The sequence below is a fragment of the Palaemon carinicauda genome, chromosome 16, assembly GCF_036898095.1.
Source record: "Palaemon carinicauda isolate YSFRI2023 chromosome 16, ASM3689809v2, whole genome shotgun sequence".
In the NCBI taxonomy this organism is placed as follows: Eukaryota; Metazoa; Arthropoda; class Malacostraca; order Decapoda; family Palaemonidae; genus Palaemon; species Palaemon carinicauda.
The window spans coordinates 5,282,726-5,310,724 of NC_090740.1; the positions used below are offsets into that span (position 1 = coordinate 5,282,726).

The window sequence follows — 27,999 nt, forward strand, 5'->3', positions numbered from 1 at the left end:
GGTTCAGCAATAGATGAGAATGCTAGATCTACATCTAGACAAAATCCTTAAAGATTTCTTAGGTTTACAGGTAAGACTGCTACACCAGTATGAGAGAAAAAGGAACACAAACATATCTGCCACTTCCTCGAGAGCAGCCATCCCTTATTAAGACTAGAGGAACAGACTCCATACCATATTACTCTCCTCAAGAAAACAGAATCTCTGTGGAGCATGCCAAAAATCGAGACATCACTACAGTATGCGAGGTCAGAGAGGGAGACTAAGCTTTCTCTCCCATCTCTATCTTATGAACCAGTCTCTCCTGCTCATAGTAATAGTTATTACAGCCATTGTATCCCCATATTTCCTACACATGCTTCAGGAGTGAAAGGAATGACATACAAAAGAGGGTTAAAAACCCCAAGACTTCCAAACCAGGAAATCGACCCACCAGGATCTAGATCTATAGTCAGTTTTCCAAACCCTTCAGCATTGATTATCATTGAGTAATCCCCAGAACAAGTGGTCGAAGCAGCAGCAGAAGCAACAAGTGTCGCTCCCTTACAGGTAGACGGTGGAACCAGGAGAGGCATCTCATTTCCTTAAAATAATGACCCTCATTCCTCATATCGCCAGACCTGGCAAACCGCCTTGTGGCCAGGTCACGGGAGGGCATTACAGTAATTAAGGGTTTTTCCCTGAACCCCAGAACTCTCAACATAAGGTTAATGTCCCCTTTTAAAACCAGGCTAGGACACCATGGATCACAAAGAGATTTCTAGCATGGAGAACTCCTTGAGATAGCGTCAATCATCAAGAATACCGCCTCCTCCCCTTGTCTCGACAAATGAAGTTCTATATGCACATGAAGGTGCCACAAGGACGACCTTCAAGTCCATTACAGATTTGCACAAACATAGGTTTAATACTCATTCTGAGAAAGCACAGAGGTCAATAACGGACGACGGTTTGTCGTGGCAACCAACAGCTAAGTGGCAGCGTATACGTTAGTATCTCACCAAAGCAATGGTGGTACGTGGCGTAACCATACAATATTGCCATACCTATAAGAATTCTATCTGGTCGTACAATAGTGCGCCAGAGCTTATTCAATTAAATGACGAGGATTTGTATCCGCGTAGGTACAAACTTTTCTTTTTGCACAAGCATGGACATTAAATTTATAATAAGTATTTCAGAACATCTTTAACAAGGTACTTGTAACCTAACACTTTCTCAGTGTCATTATTATGAGTAACAAATATTCCATCTTCTGCATAAGAAATTGCAACTCTACGTCATTAGAGTTCCAAGTACACAACAACCTTCTGTATAATTATCGAGATATTCCACTGAATTACTCGTCAATTAAATTTTCAACATAAAAGTTAGACCCAAACAGTTGAGATCACATATGTTAAAAAAATTACTTGCATGATACTTTGTCATAGTTTAAAATGAAAGGACTTTTATAACATCTGAGAAGGATCGACTTGTATCTATAGGCAACTAGCTCGTCACCTTCTTTCATAAAAGAAAACAAATTCTTATCCTCCTCTTTTGCGAGCATTAAAAAGCCTCTTCGATAACACTAAACATGACAATACTGTTAAATCTTAGGTAAAGGGACAATTGTACAATGTCACCCATTAAATATATTCCTGCAAAATCAACTTATTCGAAGAAGGCTAATTATCACTCTTGAGTGAATAACTGAACATAGCACATACTTTAGTAGTAGTAGTAGGCCTATTTGGCTCTACCTTAATAACTGGCCTGTGTGGAATCCCAATATACTTGTCAAAATCTTCAAGCTTGACTTTTATCCTTTCAATAATCCCATGTTCTAACTGTTTTGAAAAATTTTTGATAAATATGATATTTTAATTATAAAATAAATTTTTGAATATACTTACCCGTGAATATATAATAGCTGCTACTCAGCGGCTCGACAGAAAACACACTCAAAAACTCGCGAGCGATCGCTATGAAGGTTGCGGGTGTGACCACCAGCGCCAACTATCGGCCAGATACCACTCTTGCATGTAAACAAACCCTTCAATTCTTCTCGTCCCGCTGCGTCTCTATTGGGGAGGAAGGGAGGGCCTTTAATTTATATATTCACCGGGTAAGTATATTCAAAAATTTATTTTATAATTAAAATATAATTTTTAAATATTTAACTTAGCCGGTGAATATATAATAGCTGATTCACACCCAAGGCGGTGGGTAGAGACCAGAGTTAATTAAGTTTACAGCGTATAAGCTAAGAGTTTTTGACAGTTATCAATATAACAAAACCAAAATATATAGGTACCTGGTAAGGAAGTTGACTTAGACGATTACTCTGCCTTGTAAGTCTGTCTTCCTCACGAAGCCCAGCGATCCTCTTAGGATGCTGAAAGACTCCCAGGAGCTGAAGTATAAAGGGTTGCAACCCATACTAACAGGACCTCATCAAACCCCTAATCTGGGCGCTCTCAAGAAATGACTTTGACCACCCGCCAAATCAACAAGGATGCGAAAGGCTTCTTAGCCTTCCGTACATCCCAAAAAACATTTCAAGAGACAGATTAAAAAGGATATTGGAATTAGGGTAATGTAGTGGTAGAACCCTCACCCACTACTGCACTCGCTGCAACGAATGGACCCAGTGTGTAGCAGTCCTTGTAAAGAGTCTGGACATCTTTTAAGTAAAATGACGCGAACACTGACTTGCTTCTCCAAAAAGTCGCGTCCATAATACTTTGCAGAGATTTATTTTGCTTGAAGGCCACGGAGATTGCTATAGTTCTAACTTCGTGCGTCTTAACCTTAAGCAACCATCGGTCTTTCTCATTCAAGTGAGAATGAGCTTCTCGTATTAAAAAATCTGATAAAATATGACAAAGCATTCTTTGACATAAGCAATGATGGTTTCTCAACTGAGCACCATAATGCCTCAGATTTACCTCGTAATGACTTAGTACGAGCTAAATAGAACTTAAGAGCTCTAACAGGACATAATACTCTTTCCAGTTCGTTGCCTACGATCTCTGATAAGCAAGGAATATCAAAAGATTTAGGCCAAGGACGAGAAGGCAGTTCATTTTTTGGCCAGGAAACCAAGTTGAAGTGAACAAGTGGCTTTTTCTGTAGAAAAAACCGATGTTCTTACTGAAGGCATGAAGTTCACTGACCCTTTTAGCCGAAGCCAAGCACACTAGGAAAAGTGTCTTGAGGGTGAGATCCTTCAGGGAGGCTGAATGTAATGGCTCAAACCTGTCTGACATGAGGAACCTTATGACCACGTCTAAGTTCCATCCAGGAGTTGCCAAACGACGTTCCTTAGAGGTCTCGAAAGACTTAAGGAGATCTTGGAGATCTTTATTGTTGGAAAGATCTAAGCCTCTATGTCGAAAGACCGAAGCCAACATGCTCCTGTAGCCCTTAATCGTGGGAGCTGAAAGGGAGCGAACCTTTCTCAGATGTAAAAGAAAATCTGCGATTTGAGCTACAGAGGTACTGGACGAGGACACAGATGCTGACTTGCACCAGTCTCAAAGGACTTCCCACTTCGACTGGTATACTCTAATGGTAGAAGCTCTCCTCGCTCTTGCAATCGCACTGGCTGCCTCCTTCGAAAAGCCTCGAGTTCTTGAGAGTCTTTCGATAGTCTGAAGGAAGTCAGATGAAGAGCGGGGAGGCTTTGATGGACATTCTTTACGTGGGGCTGACGTAACAGATCTACCCTTAGAGGAAGACTTCTTGGAAAGTCTACCAGCCATTGAAGTACCTCGGTGAACCACTCTCGCGGGCCAGAGGGTAGCAACCAACGTCAACCTTGTCCTTTCGTGAGAGGCGAACTTCTGCAGTACCTTGTTGACTATCTTGAATGGTGAGAATGCATATAAGTCCAGAAGAGACCAATCCAGTAGAAACGCGTTTATGTGGATTGCTTCTGTATCTAGGACTGGAGAGCAATAGATTGGTAACCTTTTGGTCAACGAGGAGGCAAAGAGGTCTATGGTGGGTTGACCCCAAGTAGCCCAAAGACTCTTGCCCACGTCCTTGTGGAGGGTCCATTCCGTGTGTATCACCTGACCCCTCCGACTGAGACAGTCTGCCAAGACGTTCAAGTCCCCCTGGATGAATCTCGTCAACAGGGAGATGCCTCGATTTCTTGACCATAAGAGAAGGTCCCTTGCGATCTCGAGCAGCGTGAAGGAGTGTGTGCCTCCTTGCTTGGAGATGTACGCCAAAGTTGTGGTGTTGTCTGAGTTGACCTCTACCACTTAGTTTCGAAGAAGCTTTCGAATATCATCAAGGCCAAGTGGACTGCTAATAGCTCCTTGCCGTTGATGTGCATGCTCTTCTGACTTGAGGTCCACAGACCCGAGCATTCCCGACCGTCCAGGGTCGCACCCCAACCCAAATCCGACGCGTCTGAGAACACCACGTGGTTTGGGTTCTTGACTGCTAGGGATAGTCCCTCTCTCAGACTGATATTGCCGTCCCACCATTTCAGGCATGCCTTTACTGGTTCGGAGACTGGGAATGATACCGTCTCTAACGTCTTGTCCTAGTTCCAGTGAGAAGCTAGATGGAACCGGAGAGGCAGAAGGTGTAGTCTCCCTAGTGAAACAAACTGCTCCAGGGATGAGAGAGTCTCTACGAGACTGTTCCAACTCCTGACTGAACAAACGTTTTCTTTTCAGCATTAGTTGGACTTCGAGCAGGGCTTGTTCTATTCGGTGGCAGACGGAAAAGCCCGAAAAAAAACTGGACTGCGAATCTCCATCCCCAAATATAGAATAATCTGGGATGGGATCAGTTGGGACTTTTAGGTTGACCAAAAGTCCCAACTCCCTGGCCAGACTCAACGTCCAATGTAGATCCTGCAGACAGCGAAGACCTGGACGATGCTCTGAGAAGCCAGTCGTCCAAGTACAGGGAGGCTCGGATCCCCGAAAGATGGAGGGATTTTGCCACATTCCTCATGAGCCTCGTAAACCCGAGAGGAGCAGGACTGAGGCCAAAGCACAGGGCTCGAAACTGGTACCCCACATTCCTGTAAACAAACCTCAGAAACGGTTGGGAATCCGGGTGTATAGGAATGTGGAAGTATGCCTCCTGAATGTCGAGAGAGACCATCCAGTCGCCTTCCATAAATGCTGTCAAGACAGCCTGGTAGACTTCATCGTGAAGTTTGTCTTGACAATGAACACATTGAGCGCACTTGCCTCTTACGTACTCCTGCAGTGAACATGGCTGCCAGATCATTGGAGCCATCCCTGAGGGACTTGTTCCTGCAGAGAACGTGGCTGTCAGATCATAGGAGCCATCCCTGAAAGCCTTGTTTATGCATGACATAATTGTACAGCAAAACTTCAAACGCTCGAAAATAGCTCTGAAGTCGACCATAAAATCTTGGAGCGTCTCATGGCCAGGCGCCAGGGAGAGTCTATGAGGTTTGAGAAGTCTATCTGAGCAGAGGCAGGAACGCCCAAGCCGAGAACTTCTCTCGTGTCATATCAGACTCTCGCTCTATAAGCCAGCTTAAAAGTAGGGAAAGCAAAGGCTCTCTCCCCCAAACTCCTCCTGGTGACAAACCAGTCGCCTAGCAAACGTAAAACTCTCTTAGAAAAGCGAGAGAGCACTAGCTTATAAAACAACGGCTTCGAAGTAGCTAGGCCTAGTGTAAACTCTGACGTTTAGGCAAACGAGAAGCAGCAGTTACAAAAAGATCCGGACAAAGATCCTTAAAAATCAGTATGATTTATTTAAAGTCCATAGAGGGCTAAGCAGCTTTAGGCTCCTCTCCGTCTGACAGAGTCCTCAAGGGAATATCAGTAGGAGGGGGAACAGCAACTTCCTCATCTGAAGGAACCTTGTCCGACAATAGCCGAGTCTCAAGCAAGGGAGAGACCTACCGTGGTGGCAATGCTTTACAAGCAGAGTCCACACGCACTGGTGCATTAGTAGCGGACCAGGACGCAACGTCATGTAACTGCTTGACAGTCTGTGAACTGTCAACAACAACAGGTGCGTGAGGACGCACAGCGTCCACTCGAGACTGCTTTGACCGCCTAGTCTGAGCAGTCAAAACAACTCTAGAATGCGGAGGTTGACGCTCAGCGTCAAAACAAGTCAACTCCGATGGTTGGCTAACGTCCTGAACGTCAACAGGAGCATCAGCAAGTGGCCTAACGTCCAAATGCAGCTGAAAATCCACACGAGACCGCATCGAGTGTGGTTCTAAACAACCTGACTGACGCGACTTGGCTACGCCAACGTCAACAGGACGCACAAAGGAACGTTTGGGTGGCCGAAGGCCAGGATCTCGATGAGATAAACGGCTAGGCTCAATGGACTTATCGGCAGAATAGTCTTCCATAAGGGAGGCAAGCTTATTCTGCATGTCTTGCCGTACAACCCATTTAGGATCAACGGGAATGGTTGCGGTAAGAGACGAGGGTAACGTCTGTGACTGCAAAACCTTGCCTACAAAAAGACTCTCGGAGTCTGTGTTACGCTTTTGTTTAGGCGGCGAGCAGTCTTCCGATGACTGCATAGGGTCAGAGCTGTCCTAATAGTTAAAACCAGGACGCTGGACCTGTCCTGAAAGGACTGACTTTCGCTTAAAGGGCCTCGAAACCTTGTTCCACGGTTTCTTATGCGAAAAGCCTTCGGATGACGAGGAGAAAATCGTCTCTCTCGCCTTATGGTAGGGGTGATCTTGGTAAGATACGCCTGATACCATAGAGGGAACGTCTGTTCGCTGATCAAGGCCTCTCGAACCCATAAGTCGTACGACATTACTTCTCCCCTGGGCTTGGGAGCTTGCAAGAGGTCCCGGACTAGGCGAACGACAGGCACGAACAGACGAACCCTCGGTCGAAACACTGATAACACTTTGCGCAATATCACTTTATCACTACGATTTTCTGTTTTGCACTTATTTCACTGAAATCGAAATTTTTAACAATTCACATTAGGTATGAATAAAACTGATTTCTACCTGAAGCACGCAATTCAACCCTCATCAAAAGGTTATAATTGCGAAATCAGTCGTATAATGTAAGCACATTAATACCAGCAAAAAAACAGTAAACATATTTTAAGATAAAAAGATCAGTGGCTGGGGAAGAGACTAAACACTAGTTCATTCAAAACTACGTTTTCAATCTCTCACCGTACAGTGCCTTGGGACGAGAATAAAAAACTAAAAAAGTTTTATCTTTTCTCCCCGTACAGAGACTAGGGACGAGAGTAACTCGAGAACAACGTTACTCGCTTGGGACGAGATAAAGATCGGAACGTTCTCTCTCCTCTCTCTCCCTCCGTCTCTATCTCTCTCTCTCTCTCTCTCTTGATTTCGCACCGAAGAGAAGAGCCCACTTACGTTTCGTCAAAAAACAGGTTATTTGACCAAAGGAAAAAACTGAAAGGTTTTTCAATTAAAAAGTTCCTTTAAAATAGAATTTAAAACATTTAAGCTTTGAAAGAAGAATGAACAAAACGTCAGAATCGATTTACTCTTTCTGCAAAGTGAAACCGTGATACTCTCTCTCTATCGTAACGATAGAGCGCAAACTGCGTAGCATAAATAAACTAAACGTTAGTTCATCTTTGAAACAGTACGAAGACTAATCAAAGAAAATCTTTCATAAAATATCTACTAAAAAATATTCATTTAATAAGTTTTAAATCATTAGCTCTGTAAAAGTTATTTACGATTGAAAGGGCTCAACGTTGTTTAACTTCGGTTTCCAAGTTAGGACCGCCTACTCTCAGGAAAGGTTGCATATAAACAAATCATTAAAATTTATCTTGATGTTTATTATAAATGGAAAGCTAATCGAAGAGGCCTAATAAAGGCGGGTGAGATATAAAATATATAGAGGAAAATCTATAATTAATTTATAACGTGATAAGATAATTGCTAAAAGCCTAAACACACTTCCGTACTAAGGGAAGGGTCGGCCATTTAAAAGTCAAGGAAAGTCCAAAAAACAATCCAAAGTCATCAAAAATTAAATCTATCCAAAAACGAGTTCAAGATTTAAGTTGAAGATAAAACACCTGTACTGCGAAAGCTCAAACCAAAATGAAGTACTTCACCAAATATGTTGAGAAAACTCCAGGTTCTACAGCGAGTAATGATACGTCTTGTCGTCAAGGTCGACAGAGAAGAATTGAAGGGTTTGTTTACATGCAAGAGTGGTATCTGGCCGATAGTTGGCGCTGGTGGTCACACCCGCAACCTTCATAGCGATCGCTCGCGAGTTTTTGAGTGTGTTTTCTGTCGAGCCGCCGAGTAGCAGCTATTATATATTCACCGGCTAAGTTAAATATTTAAAAATCTAAAATTTCTGACTTCTCCAAAGTACTAACCACCTTAATTAATACAGATAAGGCAACTTCATAATTGGAAGGCACTTGCTCTACCAAATCCTCATTCCAAGAAAAATTCATGTAATATTTCTGAAGATTCCCTTCTTAAAATCTTCCACCATCAGATCCACTTGTGAATGCTACCCTGGTTCTAACATACAGCTTACAGAGTCAAGACTGAATATCTTTTCCAATCTTTGTTCAACATCAATATCAGGGACATCATTCTCTAACTAATCTATAGCTTCAGCAAAATTAAAATTTAGCTGATACAGGATCCAATTCAGGAACAAACCAATTACTACACAAGAAATGAATAGCTTTTTTCAAAGGGTACAATACCAGAGGGGCCCTTCCATGCCAAGCCATGGTTAAACGATACTAACCAAATTTCAGGGAAAACCTGTCTTGCCTCCACTCCTATCAACCCTGGAATTTCAATTTCCCTGCTATTCTTTGCCACATAAGGTTCAGCTATAAATTTACCAGACGAAAGCAAATTACTCCAAGCAACATCCAACTGCGAAATGAAAAACCTTAAGTTAAAGTCTGCAGAAGCAATAACAGAAATGGTAACTTCCTACCACCTGGGATTGCCTTAGTCAATGTAGTTGCTTAAAAAGGTCTCTCTGATGAACCAAGAAATGAATGGAGATCAAAGTAGAACTATAGTCCATTTCTTTTATCGAGGCAGATTTGCACCGACTCGCAGCGGTGCCCTTTTAGCTCGGAAAAGTTTCTTGATCGTTGATTGGTTAGAATTATCTCGTCCAACCAATCAACGATCAGGAAACTTTTCCGAGCTAAAAGGGCACCGCTGCGAGTCCGTGCAAATCTGCATCGCTAAAAGAAATTGACTAGTACTCCACCTCAAATCCTGTACAAATTCTTCATCTAAATAACTCCTACGACTTCCTATCAATCAATATCTCACTGTAGGAGAAACCTTATTACCATAAAAGGTCAGTGACAAAATTGGCAACAACAATGGCTGAAAAGATTGTGCATTTTGCACATTGATACAAATATTGAGAGAAATTACATTATTATAAACAGGACAAGTCAACCCTTCAAGTGAAAATAAGGAAACTCATCTAATCGAGCTTACCAGGACATTTCTCTGAAGTGTGTTTGGCACTGGAGTAAAAACTACACAGTCTTAACTCCTTGCACCCCTTCTTGCATGATCCACAAGTCTTGAATGAAGTACAGTTAAGACATATGTCTAAAAACATTACACAACTGATTACTAGGCTACACTTATATTCTACAGAATTACTAAAATTCTCCAAAGTTAAAGCAGATTTCATTGCCCTTAAACTTGCAGAAGATTGAAACTACTCCATTATTATTATTATTATTATTATTATTAAATGCTAAGCTACAACCCTAGTTGAAAGAGTAGGATGCTATAAGCCCAGGGGCCCCAACAGGAAAAATAGCTCAGTGAGGAAAGGAAACCAGAAAAAATTAAATATTTTAATAGTAACATCGAAATAAAAATTTCCTATATAAACAATAAAAACAGAGGAAGAGAAACTAGATAGAACATTGTGCCCGAGTGTATCCTCAAGCAAGAGAAAGAAATCTAACCCAAGACAGTGGAAGACCAAGGTACAGAGGCACTACCCAAGACTAAAGAACAACGGTTTATTTTGCAGTGTCCTTCTCCTAGAAGAGCTGCTTACCATAGCTAAAGAGTCTCTTCTACCATTACCAAGAGGAAAATAGCCACTCAACAATTTCATTGCCATTAGTTACCCCCTTGGGTGAAGAAGAATTGTTTGGTAATCTCAGTGTTGTCAGGTGTAAAAGGACAGAGAAGAATCTGTAAAGAATAGGCCAGATTATTCGGTGTCTGTGTAGGCAAAGGAAAAGAACCGTAAACAGAGAGAAGGATCCAATATAGTACTGTCTGGCCAGTCAAAGGACCCCCAACTCTCTAGTGGTAGTATCTCAACGGGCAGCTGGTACCCTGGCCAACCTACTAATAAAGGCTTAATCTCCAACTGAAGGATAATTACTATCCACTTTATGAAAAAGTTTCCTTTAAATTGAAAGCGGTAACTGCGAAAATAATGTGACTATGAAGCATATACCCTGCTGAGCCCTTTTTAAAGTAGGTCCACATCATCCAACTTCAGTGAATGGCATTTAATAATTTAACTTGTTACTCTCATGAACCACTGAATGACAGCCAATAACATAACTTGTTAACTCTCACAAAAGAAGGGTCGTACTTTGGTGTATTACTTAACAGCAATTTTAAAGTCCTACATCATTCAAAATCAAGAAACTCTTACTTTACCACCTTTATGGCAACATCACACTTCTCATCAAAAATGGAATGAAGAGGTAGCCTATTAGCCTAAGCAAACTACGTAGATCAGTGGTTCCCAACCTTTTAAACATGGTGACCCATTTAAGAACAAGCAATCAAGAAGCGACCCCAATCCTTAAAATATCTTATATACACATTCATTTTTTTTCTTTTTTTCTTTTTTTTTTTTTTACAGTAAACTGCTATATTGCGATTATTGAATAATACATTACCTATTCGTAAAGTAACTATACATTCCGTAAATTCATGATTAATTTCAAATTTATTCATAAGAAACTCCAAAGCCGCTACAAAAATTAATTGTAAAAGAATTCAAAATTATTAGAACACAAATTTCCCACGTTATGTAAAGCGGTGTTTCTGAACCGACGTTAATGAGACGGCTGGTATTGCAGCTTTTTAGCTAGCAATTCTATCCTGGCGTCCGTTGTCATCTTCCACATTTAATTGATTTCGGCATTTGTTTTTAAGGATGAAAAGTTGGGAGAAGGCTGCTTTGCATAACTAAGTTTTTGGAAACGGTAATAAATTCCTTATTGCGATTTTTTATATTACTGGGAATTTTTGGAAACTTTTTGCCCAAAATATTTGTAGTTGCAGTTCACCAAACCAGGATTTAGCTTCAAAATAGTTTTTTTTAAGTCGAACTCTTCTTCTGCTGCTTCAGGGACCTCAGATACACTGGCATTGAAAGGGTTGATTGTAAGGGAGGAAGATTTGTAATATTCATCATGAAAGTAACTTCTTATTTGAACAGTAAGATTTTTCAAATGCTCTTGTATCAAGCTATATAAGTCATCGATTTCATTTGCCGCTTTTTCAACAAATTGGGCAAGTGATGGGTACAGCACATGCATAATTCCTTTAGGTTAATTTTGGTGATCCAGAGTTCCAATTTCATTTTAAAAGACAATATCTTTTCAGACAAAGATGTAATCGTGCTTTCCTTACCCTGTAATACTATTAAATATCTCAGAAATGTTGACCAGGTATGACAATTTGCACAACGTAAATTCATCCGTAAACAACGATTCATATTCACTTGCATTTTGAGAAGCGAGAAATACTTTCAGCTCTCTTCTCAAATCAAGAAATCTTTTCAGCGCCTTTCAAAAGCCACCTTACCTCTGTGTGAAACAGTAGTGCTTCATGGTTGAACTCATCTCCACATAAAACTTTTAAGAGCCGTGTTGCAAGTGACCTTGATTTAACGACATTTACTGCTTTAATCACTAGGTTAAGCACTTCTTTGAATGGTTCTGGTAACGTCTTGTAGCTAATACTTGTCGATGAACCATGCAGCGAGTCCCAATTACTTCTGGAGTCACTTATTTAACTAACAAATGAAGCCAGACTTACAGCTGAGCATCGTAGGTGCCCCGCAAAATTTCTCCCATTCGATCGAACCTTCTTAGAAGAAATCATCAAATAAATAAAAAAATATCAGCAGCAGTAGTTGAAGTTTGCAGAGGCTTACAAAGCAAGAAATCTTTATTTTTTTTTTCATTTTTACAATACCGAACATACACAAGAAGTTGTGAAAAGTTTGTTGCATCAGTAGTTTCATCAAGCTGTTACATTGTTTCATAGTACGATGAAAACATGGATTGATAAAGGGAACATTTTCTCCCAAATCATGACAGTATGATCCTAAGAACCACTCTCGGTACTCCAAGATAAGTATTATAATGAGTTTTAGGTGTCCGTAAGGTCAAAGAACCGAGTGAGCGAAAGATTGTTGGAGTCTAACCTACACATGAGCCAACCCATTCAGCAATTTAACCATTGATGTAATGCCCTTGCAGGAACGATATGAGATCAGAAAGTATTGAATTCAAATTGTTTCAACATTCAGAAAATTAGATTCTTTGGTATGGTACCTATTGTGCAAACATGCAGCATATTCTAAGATTTTAGTGGTCTAATATACCAATAACTGTTGCTGTTGTGTTACTCCCCTTGTCAAGAATTTATTTAACTGTCTTAACATGTTTTTTTCACCTTGTTTTTTATAATGTTTCTATTCAGCTCAAAATCGATTGGGGACCCCAGGGCAATGGTGTAGCGACCCCATTTGGGGTCGCGACCCACGTTGAGAACCACTGACGTAGATAAACAGCTCTGTAAATAATTAGGCCTGCCAGAATCCCTTAACTGACAACATGTGTCAATAGAAGTATTGAACTGAGGCCTAAAATTCTTAAATTAAAATTTATCGACACTCTGCCCACTAAAAATACTACACTCAAGTTGTAGCAACTTGACCGCAGACTGATTATTGTCCGAAGGCTTATTTTTACCATTCACTAGCTTGGCTATGCAGCTAACTTGTCATTAACACTACCAACATATTCAACCTGACTAGTCTCTCTAACCCTAATGGGGTCCTCAACTTCCAGGTCATGGAGTTTAAAAAACCCTCCAGTACTTCAACAATGATGGCCTCTATCTTGTCCAAATAGTCTTTAATTGTATTCTGCTAATGTTTAAATAGTTCCATGGTCAAGTTATCCTTCCAAACACTAAGCTTATCTAATTAACTGACTCAAGATTTGAAATCCGTACGTTGCCTTGCTAATACCTAATTCTCTTTCAATAGACATCTACAAAGACAAGTTTGACCTGTAAAACCTTCAACTTGCTCAATGTAAAGTATTTAATGCCATTTGCAATAATGTTATTACAACTTGTAACTTCAAGGGAAGACTATGAAACCATAACCCCATGAAATGTACAAAAAAGTGAATAACAGATGCAATTACTGACTACCATAAATTCTAAATACTAAAGCCTGACAAGATAAAAAGATATGCAAGAAATATTCACAATTATCAACTAATGATTGCTTAAGGCTAATCATATTTACTTAATAAGATGCCTCACTATACTGTCTTATTCTAACAAGGACTGTCAACAATCATTTACAGTCTTGGCTTGAATATAATACATGAAAAATTTAAAAAAGGCAAAGACCAAACTACACACTAGGCATTACAGCAAACGGTTACACCAAAGCCAGGATACAATAATTATACCTAACATGAGCCAACATACCGTAAAAAAACATCAAAATTAAATATGCCAAGAGCAATAACTTCTGTAAGTTAAGGGTTACCAACTGTTAAGAAAACCTAAAACCTTAATTGAACCATAACATGACACATTCGTCCTTCCACACACAAATACAATGGACATAAAATTGTACCTTATCAAAATACTCTGAAGCTACTTTAGGTTAGGTTATGACAATTAAGGTTAGGTTATTTCAATGATTATAGTAAAATATACGGCGCTCGCCTGGACACTTTTAAATACGTTCATATAATACTGATTTACAGTAACAAATGAAAGTTAAGCTGACCCACAAAATTAGGTGATAACCAGAGATAAGCTAACACTGGGGACATGTACAGTAGCTCAGCCCACAATCAATTCCCATTAGCCTAATGTATAGGCTATACAAGACCCGCTTACAGAGAGCAACTTACTTAATGTACTGAACAAACGTCAATCGCTGTGACATACGAAATCAGAAGGGCTTTGCTTACTCAAGCACTGTATTATCCATCAAATGGCTCTTCGGGGTCCAGAACAAGAACTACAAAACGCAAGTTATGTAACTTCGATTTCGATTAGTGTCGAGAGCTTGTGACGACCAGTAGTGGAAATTTGGTAAAGTTTTACAAGTCTACAGGATATCATTTCGAACAGAAAATGTATGTTTTCCTGTAGCAAACAACGGGATTTAACCGAATATGACCTAACGGACCCTTTTCTATAGAAAAAGTTTTTTTTTTTTTTAGGTTACATAACCGCGTAATAAACTACAATAATACCGGAAATTTAACCCAAACTTGAGCTAAAGGACCATACACAGTATTAAAAGTTCCTTCGTATCTGAAAATTGCAATTATTTTAACTAATAGAAAAAGTAAAATGAACCACCGTCACTTACCATACAGTTAGGAGTCCCAAAAGGGTAGGTCCCTTCAAGAAGCTGTCTTCGTGGAAAGTAGTTTTTTTTCCTAGGTTACATTGCCCTGTAATACTGTACAATAATACCTTATTATTTTGCTGAATAGAGCGACAGTGACTTTCTTAAATATGTCGGATCTTCAGGATTTTTTTCTATGTATATAGGGATCTTCAGTTCTCCATTAAGTGTCTTTCAAGTTGATGTTTACAAGCGACTGAGTTGTCACATTTCCTTCTGTCAGTCAGTGTTGCCAGATGGGTTAGTCTAAAATTCCCCAAAACGTGATAAAAACACCCCTTCAAAACCACAAAAATCCCCATTTCCAAACATATATTTTCTTCTGATTATGTAAGATTTGCTAAAACAGAAATTACTCACTACACTTCCTATAAGTGCAAGGAAACTAATAGCAACAATATATAGGGTTACTCATTTTTGTTTCTTCTTCATAGGAATTTGTACAGAATATCTCCATCAGACACCAAAAATTCCCACATCTAGCGATGAATTCCCGTACCTGGCAACACTGTAATCAGTAGCAAGGATGCTGAAGGGAAGACCGGAAAGCTCTCTACATAAAAGAGAACAAACCCAGTGCTTTATCAGCGCCACCTATTGCTAACGCACCCAACTAGTTTTCTAACTAAAAACATTCTACAGGATTCCGTATTTCTTTGGCTTCAAATAACAGTACACAAATAATGGATCTACTAAATTCATCTTGTAATTTCCTTTATATCTGTATTAAATCCCATTGATCATTAGGGTACCTGTATTCTCCCGGTCTTTGGTTAAAAATAGAAAAAACTGTGTTCCATCGGAGTAAAATTAATTTAGTATCAGGTAATAGGCCATTGGCAAGAGTTTCAGTGAAAGGTGGGAGTTTTGAATGAATAAGAATTACTAAAATAATTATGAAATACAAAGACAAAACATTAAATTTCAAAATGAGTCATCTCAATTGTTACCATATAGCAATATAATTTCATGTGTTCCTAAGGACATTGTTCTTTGCCATTTTTATATCATGGTTTTGGCCTTGAAAACGTGCTTCTCGTTAATGCAGATGATGCTACTCTCTTTGTATTGATACCATTACATACATAGCGAGCTTGCTGTCTACCCTGAGGAAATATTTGAATTCTTTTATCATAGCTCAAGACTATGTGTGCAATTGACAGTTAGGTTTGCTTAAAAGCAAATGAGTGCTACAGACTAAGCCGCCACTCCAACACCTGTCCTATTTGCTAGGAGGAAGGACGCTGGTGACTGGTACAACACATGAATGTTATTATTATTATTAATATTATTATTATTATTATTACTAGCCATGCTACAAACCTAGTTGGAAAAGCAAGATACTATAAGCCCAAGGGCTTCAACAGGGAAAAATAGCCCAGTGAGGAAAGAAAATAAGTAAACGATAAAAGAAGTGATGAACAATTAAAATAAAATATTTTAAAAACACTAGCAACATTAAAACACAAAATCTAGGTTATTGAATCTGTAGGAATTGAGGAGGACTTGGGAGGAACCTGTTAGGGGGGAAAAGGTTGTGAGGGAGAATCAGATGGCGAGATCAGGTGAAGGATGATATGGAGAGAAGAGGTTTGGTAGAGGAGGCTGCCCTGTCAGAAGGCACTGGAGAGGTCGCATCAGACAACCGATCCTTTAATGTAGGGATAACAGCGAGAAAGATCTGCCGTTAGGATTGTAACAATAACAATAAAACAGTAATAATGATAAAAAACAATGTTTAGCCTCAACACTCCAATGATATTGGCTATTTATAGCAATTTTTACCATAAAAAGAAGCCTCTACTTGCTAATAAATCAGAAAATACTGTTCATCATCAAAGTGAAAAGCTAATACAAAATAAAACACAAATTGAATTTTAATCATTTTATTGCAAGAAAGATTTATACAGTGCAGTGAACGATTATGGTAACAAAAGGCTAAAAGGTGAGAATATATCTTTTGGCAATAAAGTAATAACTCCACATAGAAGGAAGAAATTTGACATGCACAATTGTCCTAAGGCACAAATAGTTCAAAGTCAGTCCAAGAAATGGAAAATGTATTAAAATTTGATACATTTCGGTGACTTCTTTCTCATTGAGAAGGGTAGCTTCTCAAGACCAGCTTGAGAAGGTAGAATTTAACAAACAAAATCAACAAAAAAGTACAGTGGGATACAAGAATCACCTAAATTACAAGTTCCAACAATAATTTCAGGAGTAAACCTCTGAAAATACACTAAGACTAAAACGTAACAACTTTTCATACTTGTTCAAAACACGTACTTCAACAACACAGCAACTGACCACGTGAAACAAGACGAATCGAGGTCTGGCATCCCATCACACCACGAGCAGCACCTCTCAAAATGAAGGCTTGAGGCAGAACTTTCAGTAGACTTTTTGACTACATACGAATTTAAATAAACTGGTATAGCTTTCAATCTAAACGCTTAAACTAACATCTGACGTTTAAATGTAGCTTTAACGGCTGAATCTAACGAAATGGGGCGATACTTAGCACCTTCAACCACCAAGATACTTTCCTTCTTTGCCCCTACAGCCTATGTGTGTGTATGTGTTGAGTGTTTTGTATTTATATGTGTATTTGTGTGTTTATTCATACATGAATGACATAAGTGCATAAATAATAATTTTTTCATAACAGACACTAATAAGACTAGTACACTTATTTTTAAAAGACGACAACTTCCTTAAAGTGATATTTAAATATAAATGAGGTGGGTCTAGGTTGATAAAATTATAAAGCAGGCCTATGCACTAGAACATAGCTATCATAGGATCTTTTTCATCCGAAGTTAAAGACGATACCATGTTATCATTTGATTCTGAAACTTCCAAGTCCTCCATCACTTCTTGAATGTTCTTTGGTTGTCTGTGTGGCTTGAAGTGTTTGTGTTTAGTGCTTTCCTTGTCAGATATCTTAGGCGTCGCTTTGAAATGCAAGGGTTCTGGCTTATTTGACTCTCCCTTTGCATCGGCACTATCCTTAGCCAAAAATTCCTCACTTTCTTTTGTTTCATTAGCAAAAGCAACAGGTGTATAAGGGTGCGTGATATTGACAACGTGGTTTATTTGTTCTGAACCATAAAATGAGTGGTCGTCCATGGTTTCTCCTTCATCAGACCTTCTGGCTGCAAACTCTGAAAAGTCTCTGAAATTGGAAAAGAAGTCATCGACATGGTTGTTTGAATGGGGCCTGTGAGATGGAGAATGTGAGCCATAAAAATCCCCATGCAGGAGGTGATCGTGATCATAACCATCATATATGTGTGGATCGTCATCATCGAAAAACGTGCCTCCTTTCAGAACTTCAAAATTCCCTGAACCAAGTAAGGTATTATCCAACGCTTCATTTTCACGGTGGACTGGTATTTTGCTGCTAGGAAAAACAAAGTCTGGTCTGTTGACAGCTTCCCTCGTTCCCGGTCCATAGAAAGTTTCATGGAAATCTCTGAAGCCTCCGTTATCCCTGACTCCCGAACTTTCTCTGAAGCCAGGCCCATGGCCGTTAAACCTAGCACTTCTGGGGCCAGGCCCTCTTGGTGTAGGAAGGGTAGATGGGAAGAAAGACTGGCTTGCAGGACCTTGGTGACTTGGGGTAAACCGAGGATTGAAGTTTGGAAAGAACCTCTGGCTCTCTGGGACAATGAAATCATCATCTGATGTTCGAACCTCAACTTTTCTACTGATTCCCCTACCTGGATATGGAGCTACATTATACTCCCTGCTAGGGATTATAGATGGCTTGATTTTTTCATACTGGAATACTGGATATTGGAACTCTGGAAATGGCTGGATATCAAAGGGAACATCTGAAAAAGCAGCTTGACTGTCCTGGAATGTCCTCAATTGTACTGGAGTGTCTTCTGTATCAATTCTTTTGACCCTCCTTTGGGGTACCAATGATATGTCTTCTGCAGCATCCGGTACACTTGCTCTCTTGGTTCTCTGGTGTATCTGGTCACTGGCTGACTTCTGAATATTCCTGCTGTTGTGATGGGAAGTCGAAATGTCATGTTTCTGAAACAAAATAGAAAATTTTTGTTATCTCTTTATTTGCGAGGAAGTTTAATATACAGAAAGATGTCAGTTTGTTATGTGATTAAAGCAAAAGGAGGAATAATGATGGATTAGACAACAAATTAATAAAGGTTCTGCACGGGGCATAAAATCTCGAAAGGTGGTCACAATTCATTAATCTCTCGTTGAATCTTAATTTTCCCATAATATTTTTAGTTAATGTACTTGACTTTTTTTGATTTTTTTTTTTTTTTTGTGAAACGTCTGTTTTGTTTGAAGTTCAAGTTTAACAAGATGATATCACAATTAGTAATTCTTAAATTTAGAATGAAGTGTGGAAATGTAAGACCCTCTCAAGCATAGATTAAGGCAGCATCAATCCCAAATGGAAGTCCCGAATCCCAAATGAAAGTTTGAGAGAGTTTTTCGATGTCGTTAGACATTCACTGATTGTATTTGGAATTAGGAGGATCATCTGTTACTCATATACCTTAGTTAGAAAAAAATGTGCTGTCATGAGGTTTGGGAGAAACTCTAATGTCTCTAAGTAGCCCATGTCTGGTCAGAAAAAGGAGAGGAATAAAAAGTGGGTTTACTTTTGTAAGGAGGGAAAATGTTACAGCTAAGGTCTAGATAGACTCTAGAACCTACACTCTCTAGACTTTGGTTACAGTGATCATTAAGTTCTGCGTACCTTTCCATCTTGAATAGTTTTGGCATTATAGGTAGTAGGTTGGCCAGGGCACCAGCCGCCCGTTGAGATACTACCGCCCGAGAGTTAGGGGGTCCTTTGACTGGCCAGACAGTACCATATTGGATCCTTCTCTCTGGTTACGGTTCTTTCCCTTTGCCTACACAGACACCGAATAGTCTGGCCTATTCTTTACAGATATTCCTCTGTCCTCATACACCTGACAACACTGAGATTACTAAACAATTCTTCTTCGCCCAAGGGGTTAACTACGGCAATGTAATTGTTCAGTGGCTACTTTCCTCTTGGTAAGGGTAGAAGAGACTCTTTAGCTATGGTAAGCAGCTCTTCTAGGAGAAGGAAACTCCAAAATCAAACCATTGTTCTCTAGTCTTGGGTAGTGCTATAGCCTCTGTACCATGGCCTTCCAATGTCTTGGGTTAGAGTTCTCTTGCTTGAGGGTACACTCAGGCACACTGTTGTATCTAGTTTCTCTTTCTCTTGTTTTGTTGAAGTTTTTATTGTTTATATAGGAAATGTTTATTTAAATGTTACTATTCTTAAAATATTTTATTTTTCCTTGCTTCCTTTCTTCACTGAGCTATTTTCCCTGTTGGGGCCCCTGGGCTTATAGCATCCTGCTTTTCCAACTAGGGTTGTAGCTTAGCATTTAATAATAATAATAATAATAATTATAACCTCTGGTTCTGGGTGATAAGTTTTAATGGGTAGCTTTTAATTTCATTAAAGCCATTAAAATCCTAATGCTTATGGCTACAATTTTTAGTAAAATTCAATGAACAAGAAATATAGTTAAGAATCTTTCCCTGCAAGACTTCAAACTACACTTGAAAATTTGCGGTAAAAAACGTCAAAAATCCTGGAATAAATGTTGCCAGATATTTAACGTTTTAAAAAATCAGATGTATTGACGTAAAGGATTGATATTACGGTCACCAACCCATAAAAGATAATAACAAGTAGAGTACAAATCACGGTCGCCTGTATTTTACTGAAATACAGATGAGAAGAGTATATTTTCTAAGGAGAATTTCCGATTAAAATCATGTTTTTATTTAACAGTGTAGCGTTTGAAAGATAAATTCTATAGTGCGAATCAGTTGCTTTGGAATTTTCATCATATCAATCAAGTTGCTTTCACACCAGGGGGAGTAACAGTAGGCCTAACTGAAGCCGTTTAAATACCGACGGTCTCAACTGGTTTGAAAATATATCTTTTGAAATTATGCAGCACACTTTCTCGCCTGTTTTTGTCAATGATTTACATGATAATGCATTTACTTTTGTACTTAGGTACTTTATAGAGAGAGAGTTTAACCCTTTTACCCCCAGGCTATTTGGAAATTTCCAACCCTTAACCCCCAGGGGTAATTTTTTATTCAAGCACATTTTGCAGTATATATTTTTCAAATGGCTCTAACAGCCTTAATTTTTGTCATAAAGAGGTCGGGTTGGTCTCATTCTCTTGGAAAATGCTTGAATTTTCTCAAAAAATTTTCAAAAAAATAAAAAATAAAAATTATAAATAGCAGTTTTTTTTTTTCAGGGACGTACCGGTACGTCCATGGGGGTAAATGGATGTGTTTTGTGAAACGTACCAGTACGTCCTTTGGCGGTAAAAGTTTGAATTGACAGATTACTTTTGAATTAAGCAAAAACCTCTATCAAAGTCGGAGGAGGATACATTGCCCTGGAGAACATATTCGAAAGAGAAGTCAGTATTATACTTTCAACTTCAGTGAACCTAACTTGACGAAGAAAAAAAAAATCAAATGAAAACTTAGACTTTGGTTCTTAAAGAAAAGTCCTTTAGTCCTTAGTAGTGAACTTAGCTTTCTTTCTAAAACAGGAATAGAAAAAAAATGAAGCTACACTGAGCTGCTGGGAAGGAATCGAGTTCTGTATTACAAAAAAAAAAAAAAAAAAAAAAAAAAAAAAAAAAAAAAAAAAAAAAAAAAAAAAACAATGAGAATATTTACAATCCGATTTGCTAATAATAATTTAGAATATTATAGGAAGTTTATATTTACAACTCTCTCTCTCTCTCTCTCTCTCTCTCTCTCTCTCTCTCTCTCTCTCTCTCTCTCTCTCTCACGCACAAACGACACATCCAAAATGGCGAAATTACCATTTTTACATCTTGAAATAATATCTTTGCGAATTCAGTCATTAGCGATACAGAAAACCTTATAATCTATTAAATAAAAAAAATTCACTTATTAGCGGGTCCGCGATAAGTATTCTTGTGGGCCGACCTTTTAAAACTGACTGCATAAGGTAGAACAGCCCAACCTCATAGCTAACACATGTAAACTATTCAGTAATAAACCCTTTTTTTGTAATTTGAATAGTAATAAAAACTATTAAAAGAAATTCATACATTATGTTTAAGTAATATTTGATATGTAATATATAATGCTGATGAGATATATAAAGCATGCATTATAGTTAAAAGAAAAGATATTTTCTATCTCTCTCTCTCTCTCTCTCTCTCTCTCTCTCTCTCTCTCTCTCTCTCTCTCTCTCTCTCTCTCTGTATATATATATATATATATATATATATATATATATATATATATATATATATATATATATATATATATACATATATATATATATACATATATATATATATATATATATATATATATATATACATATATATATACATATATATATATATATATATATATATATATATATATATATATATATATATATATATATATATATATATATGTGTGTGTGTGTGTGTGTGTGTGTGTGTGTGTGTGTAAAAAAGTATACAATATTTTGAAATTGAATTATTTTTATTTAATCATCGTATGTTTAAATAACTTTCTATTAGAGGAATTGTTATTTAAATTAAGTAAAATAGCGCAAGGAAATTATAATTTTTATAGAATTTACAATAATGGTAACTTCCTTATTTGTTAATAAAAAAAAATGTACACGTTTTTTAAATACATCGTTTTCAAATTATCATCACGTGATATGAAATTCATTCAATAATATTTAACTCATGTTTTAATAAGTTACTTTGATGTGCCAAATTAAACAGGAAATTAATTTTTCTCCCGTCGGTACCTAAGTTTTTTTTTTTTTTTTTTTTTTTTTTTTTTTTTAAATTCTGACCACCGATATATAATCAACAAATTGCAGGGGACTGGAAATTATGGCGAGCTATATTTCCAGTTCTTATCTTATGCTGTTTACAAAGATTTCTTTTAAAAAAGAAATTTGTCCGTTAAAAAATAAGATCTAAAAGAAAATTTTTTAATGACACAAGCAAAATTATATTTACCATATCCGCTTTAAGGCCAGGTGACTATGTTATTACATGTAATATTTTACTTCCACCTATAACTTAAACAATCTGGAATGTGTAATTTTTTTTCACTCTTTAAGTATTTAAACCCAAAAGGTTGTATCAATCTATTATGAAGGAAGGAATCAAACATTGATAAAAGGGAAAAATAAAGAGAAAATAATTAGATAAAAGCGATGAAAAGGGAAATAAAATAAAGGGATATGATTACAATTAAATGTAAAAGAGAGTGTTAATTTACGTACACGAGTGTGTGTGTTAAAGTATTGTTAATTTACGTACACGAGTGTGTGTGTGTGTTAGTTAAAGTATTGTTAATTTACGTACACGAGTGTGTGTGTTAGTTAAAGTATTGTTAATTTACGTACACGAGTGTGTGTGTGTGTTAGTTAAAGTATTGTTAATTTACGTACACGAGTGTGTGTGTTAGTTAAAGTATTGTTAATTTACGTACACGAGTGTGTGTGTTAGTTAAAGTATTGTTAATTTACGTACACGAGTGTGTGTGTGTGTTAGTTAAAGTATTGTTAATTTACGTACACGAGTGTGTGTGTTAGTTAAAGTATTGTTAATTTACGTACACGAGTGTGTGTGTTAGTTAAAGTATTGTTAATTTACGTACACGAGTGTGTGTGTGTGTGTGTTAGTTAAAGTTTTGTTAATTTACGTACACGAGTGTGTGTGTTAGTTAAAGTATTGTTAATTTACGTACACGAGTGTGTGTGTGTGTGTGTGTTAGTTAAAGTATTGTTAATTTACGTACACGAGTGTGTGTGTGTGTGTGATAGTTAAAGTATTGTTAATTTACGTACACGAGTGTGTGTGTGTGTGTTAGTTAAAGTATTGTTAATTTACGTACACGAGTGTGTGTGTTAGTTAAATTATTGTTAATTTACGTACACGAGTGTGTGTGTGTGTGTGTTAGTTAAAGTATTGTTAATTTACATACACGAGTGTGTGTGTGTGTGTGTGTTAGTTAAAGTATTGTTAATTTACGTACACGAGTGTGTGTGTGTGTTAGTTAAAGTATTGTTAATTTACGTACACGAGTGTGTGTGTGTGTGTTAGTTAAAGTATTGTTAATTTACGTACACGAGTGTGTGTGTGTGTGTGTTAGTTAAAGTATTGTTAATTTACGTACACGAGTGTGTGTGTTAGTTAAAGTATTGTTAATTTACGTACACGAGTGTGTGTGTTAGTTAAAGTATTGTTAATTTACGTACACGAGTGTGTGTGTGTTAGTTAAAGTATTGTTAATTTACGTACACGAGTGTGTGTGTGTGTGTTAGTTAAAGTATTGTTAATTTACGTACACGAGTGTGTGTGTGTTAGTTAAAGTATTGTTAATTTACGTACACGAGTGTGTGTGTGTGTGTTAGTTAAATTATTGTTAATTTACGTATACGAGTGTGTGTTTGTGTGTGTGTGTGTTAGTTAAAGTATTGTTAATTTACGTACACGAGTGTGTGTGTGTGTGTGTGTTAGTTAAAGTATTGTTAATTTACGTACACGAGTGTGTGTGTGAGTGTGTGTTAGTTAAAGTATTGTAATACGTCATAGATTTTACTGTTAGAATTTCGTAAACATTGGTGATGTTTTACAGTCGTTTTTAATCTTTTTTTCACTTGTGGTAGAATAAACATTCACACATTCATTAAAAACTACTAATAGCGTATTTACAGAATTATACAGTATACGAAACCTTAAAACAGGGCATTCCATTTAGTCAGCTCAGAGCGACTAGTTTGGGCAGACATTATCGCATTAAGGATAGATCATAAATTTCAAAAAGATAATTGTGCTTCATTAAAGCATTTTTCACTTTTGCTTTCCATTTTGGGTGCATTTCAACCATCAATTATTAGTGACCTTTTACTCTACTGTACAGTATCAGTGAATGTTGTTAAATACACACTAGTATTTTGTTGTTACTTATACATAGTGTGGTGTGGCGATGAAATTCGTGTTATGAGTCGTCTCACCTTATATTGAAGCTGTGTTGATAATGTACAATTACATCTGAAAAGTTGTATGAACTGAAATACCATGATAGAAAGCACATGAAAAAAAAAAACGTAGTGCAGTAAAGTGGGTTACCTAGTGTGTTAGTCAACCACAGGTAGGTAATGGTCAGTGAGTTGGTAGGTTATAAGTATTCGCGGATCCTCGATCTTCGCGCCTGTCTCTGTTACCTAACGCCGCAAATATGGAGGGCCAACTGTATGTAACTACTAATACTATAAGTTCGTTTTTTTTAAATATTTACACTTATATAAACCCTAGTGAGCAACTCTAAATAATGTACATTGTTTAAAAAAAACTAAGGGTGCTAATTCAGGAAGGAACAAATGTAAACAGGAGTTAGAACCTAAGCGAGAAATGACAACAGCATTTGGAAGAACGAAGACAGATCTCATAAACATGTGCAACAGCCTTTTGGTGAGGAAGCAATAGACATGTAGCTTTTTATTAATGAGTCGCCAGGTATTTCGAGGACATCACTTAGAAACATTTGTGAGTATAGAACAGGCTTTAGGAAGAGCCGAAGCTGACCCAAACCCACAAGGCGAATCAGTAGATTACGGGAGGATACAGAGAAGAAGCTGTACAACTAGCCACGCATGCATACAGCTTTTGAGGACATAGCATGGACTTTTTTTCGTAAATCGAGCACAAGGAAAAGGAAATCACCAAACCAATCCTAGTCGAGAGGGGGGAAAACGCACGGGGAAATGAAGGGAAAACACCGGAAAAACCCAGATAGGATACCCGTATACCTGTCCCACGCTTATGATCACTCACCTGTGGTCTGAGGTGTAGTGTTGTAGTCACGTCTTATTGCAACAGCTGTAAAGACCAAACAAAACAAGTCAGTCGTGCGCACGGGGCCCAGAGAGGAAAAATAAATTTAATGTCTGAAGAGATCAGTAGTTTTGGCGAAACGGAAATTAAAGAAATAAGAAGAATAGAGGTTTCAAAAATAACTCCAATCAGATGATAATGATAAATATAAAGATAAAACAAGAAATCGGAAGGGTGTGAAAAAATAGGCAACCTTCGAACAGCTGGAATAAAAGATTAAAGAAGGAAAATTTCGTAAAAGAAAGGGAGTGTAGAAAGAGATCCAGTACCATCAAAATTAAATAAACATATTTCAGTAGTTACACATCACCCCCCAGGATGATGCAACAAGACAAATGAGTTAGCATAATGTTCCAGACATAATCAAAAGCCATTGGAATGAGAAGAGTGACCATAAATATATCCTTATGAAGTTCTATTGAAAGAATAAATACATGTAAAAGAGATACTAGCGAAGATTAGTATACCTAAGTAGGAGGAAGCCATGTCAGTAATTAAAGATATCACTGTTACCAAAGGGATTAACCGGTGATGAGGTGTGGGACAGAGGAAGATGGAGAAAGCTGACCAGAAACATCGACCCCACATAGAAGTGGGAAAAGATGTAGACAAAGAAGAAGAAGAATTGTTACCAAACATAAGTGGAGAAGAATGGTTATGTTAAGGGCCTTACTTCAGCAGAGGTTAGAGCAATAAAGTGTTCCTTTCTAACTATTCAGCTGAAATATTAAATCTTAATGGGAGTGAGCAGTCTTCAAATTTCAGAAAAGTTGGTGTCAAAGGACAATCACATAAAGATCCATCACAGATTTCCCCCCAATGAGTACTTACAAACAGACCACTTTCACCACAAGGGCTTTGACACATGTATACTCCCTAGAATGTGGAAAATCTGACCGCTAATTGGGATTATCAATTTATGGAAGTTGCTTTTGAGCCCTGAGACCGTAATGGAAAAAAAACCTACCTAACCTAACCAGAAAATTAGTCTACCTTTTGTATATCGACTAGTATAGCTAAATTTTCATAGGAAAATAAATAACTATCAAGATATGAACTCATATCTAATAATAACAGCTGTTGAATACTAAAATATGTGGATGAAAGTAAAATAGTGTCGAAAAGAGTGATATTATCAAGTATAATAAAGTCGAGAAAACTTATCTATTCCTAAATTCTTTGAAATAATTAGACGAATGTAGAGTCAGGTCAATATGTCTCCTTAACAAATCAATTGTGGTTATTCAAATTTTTATATTGTAACAGTAACTGCAATCAAATCAGTGTAAGATATTGCAAATATCATAAAAAAGCAGAATACTTTTGTCTTTAACAATTTAATGATAAAGTGAACGCCAGTCATGATACATTTAGACAGTTTTATAAGAAGGAATATATGTTTTCATCACCGCAGCAATCTCTCTAGTCATAAAATGTCATAACATAGAAAAACAAGAATTAGACTATATAATTCATTATAATTAAACATATTCAAACATCAATAATGCAAGCAGAGGAGGAAGACCAGTAAGTAAATAGAACAGTGTTGTTATTAGTCAACCACATTTGAAGGTAGAGGGAAAAATTAGCATGTTAAAATGTTAAAAATGGGTTATACTTGATAGAATAAAGATCATTCACAGAATATGAGGAAACATCATTGTGCCTTGAGACAGTCTTGGTATTCAAGATACTCTGCAGGTAAAGCCTTCACTGATGGAGATTGAGAAGTCTCATGCTAAGTTATGATGAATTCCTTCAAGTCACATGATCCAGTAAAATAAAGCAGTACTGTAGTCAAATTTGTAGCAATAGAAGTAATTAATTCCCCTGAGGACTTTTTCTGCAAACTGATGAAGACAGAGAATACAGTGATATTGAAACATGTTAGGAGTATTTGGACAGAAATGAGAAGAACTGAAGGAGACAGAATTTTTTGAAGTATCGCTTAGCCATTAGCCACGGTAGGACAGGACAATCCTTGGGATAATCAAGCTCAAATAATTTCCCAGCTTCAGTAATAAGAGCCTGTGAAATACCACTTACCTGCTGTGAAAATTGAGGAAGATTGAATTGAGGCTGGGTGTCATCAATGTCTGGAATCTCTACCTCAACTGGCGGTTTAAATTCTACCATGAAACTCTCTGCACCTGGAAATCCATAAATAGGATTAGATGATTATTTTTATATTTGATTAACTTTACGGAACCGTTGGAACAGACAGGGTGTAAAATGTCAAAAGTTATGACTGAAAAACCAGACTTTAGAAGGGAAACAAACTCGAGAACACTACCTAACCTAACATAGGAGCCGTATCCTGTGCCACCTGTGACTAACCCCCTTAGACTGCCATATCCTTA

General features: G+C 37.6%; 1 protein-coding gene across 1 annotated transcript in view; it reads right to left on the reverse strand.

Annotated features, from left to right (window-relative positions):
- Window positions 1–16,563: 16,563 nt before the first annotated feature.
- LOC137655642 (uncharacterized) overlaps window positions 16,564–27,999 on the reverse strand; it is an 84,310-nt gene continuing 72,874 nt past the window's right edge. The window contains exons 6-7 of the mRNA XM_068389569.1: window positions 27,686–27,789; window positions 16,564–18,737 (exon numbers count right to left, since the gene is read on the reverse strand). Of these exons, the coding sequence (XP_068245670.1) occupies window positions 17,475–18,737; window positions 27,686–27,789 (1,367 nt within the window). The 3' untranslated portion in view covers window positions 16,564–17,474. The remainder of the gene's footprint in view (window positions 18,738–27,685; window positions 27,790–27,999) is intronic.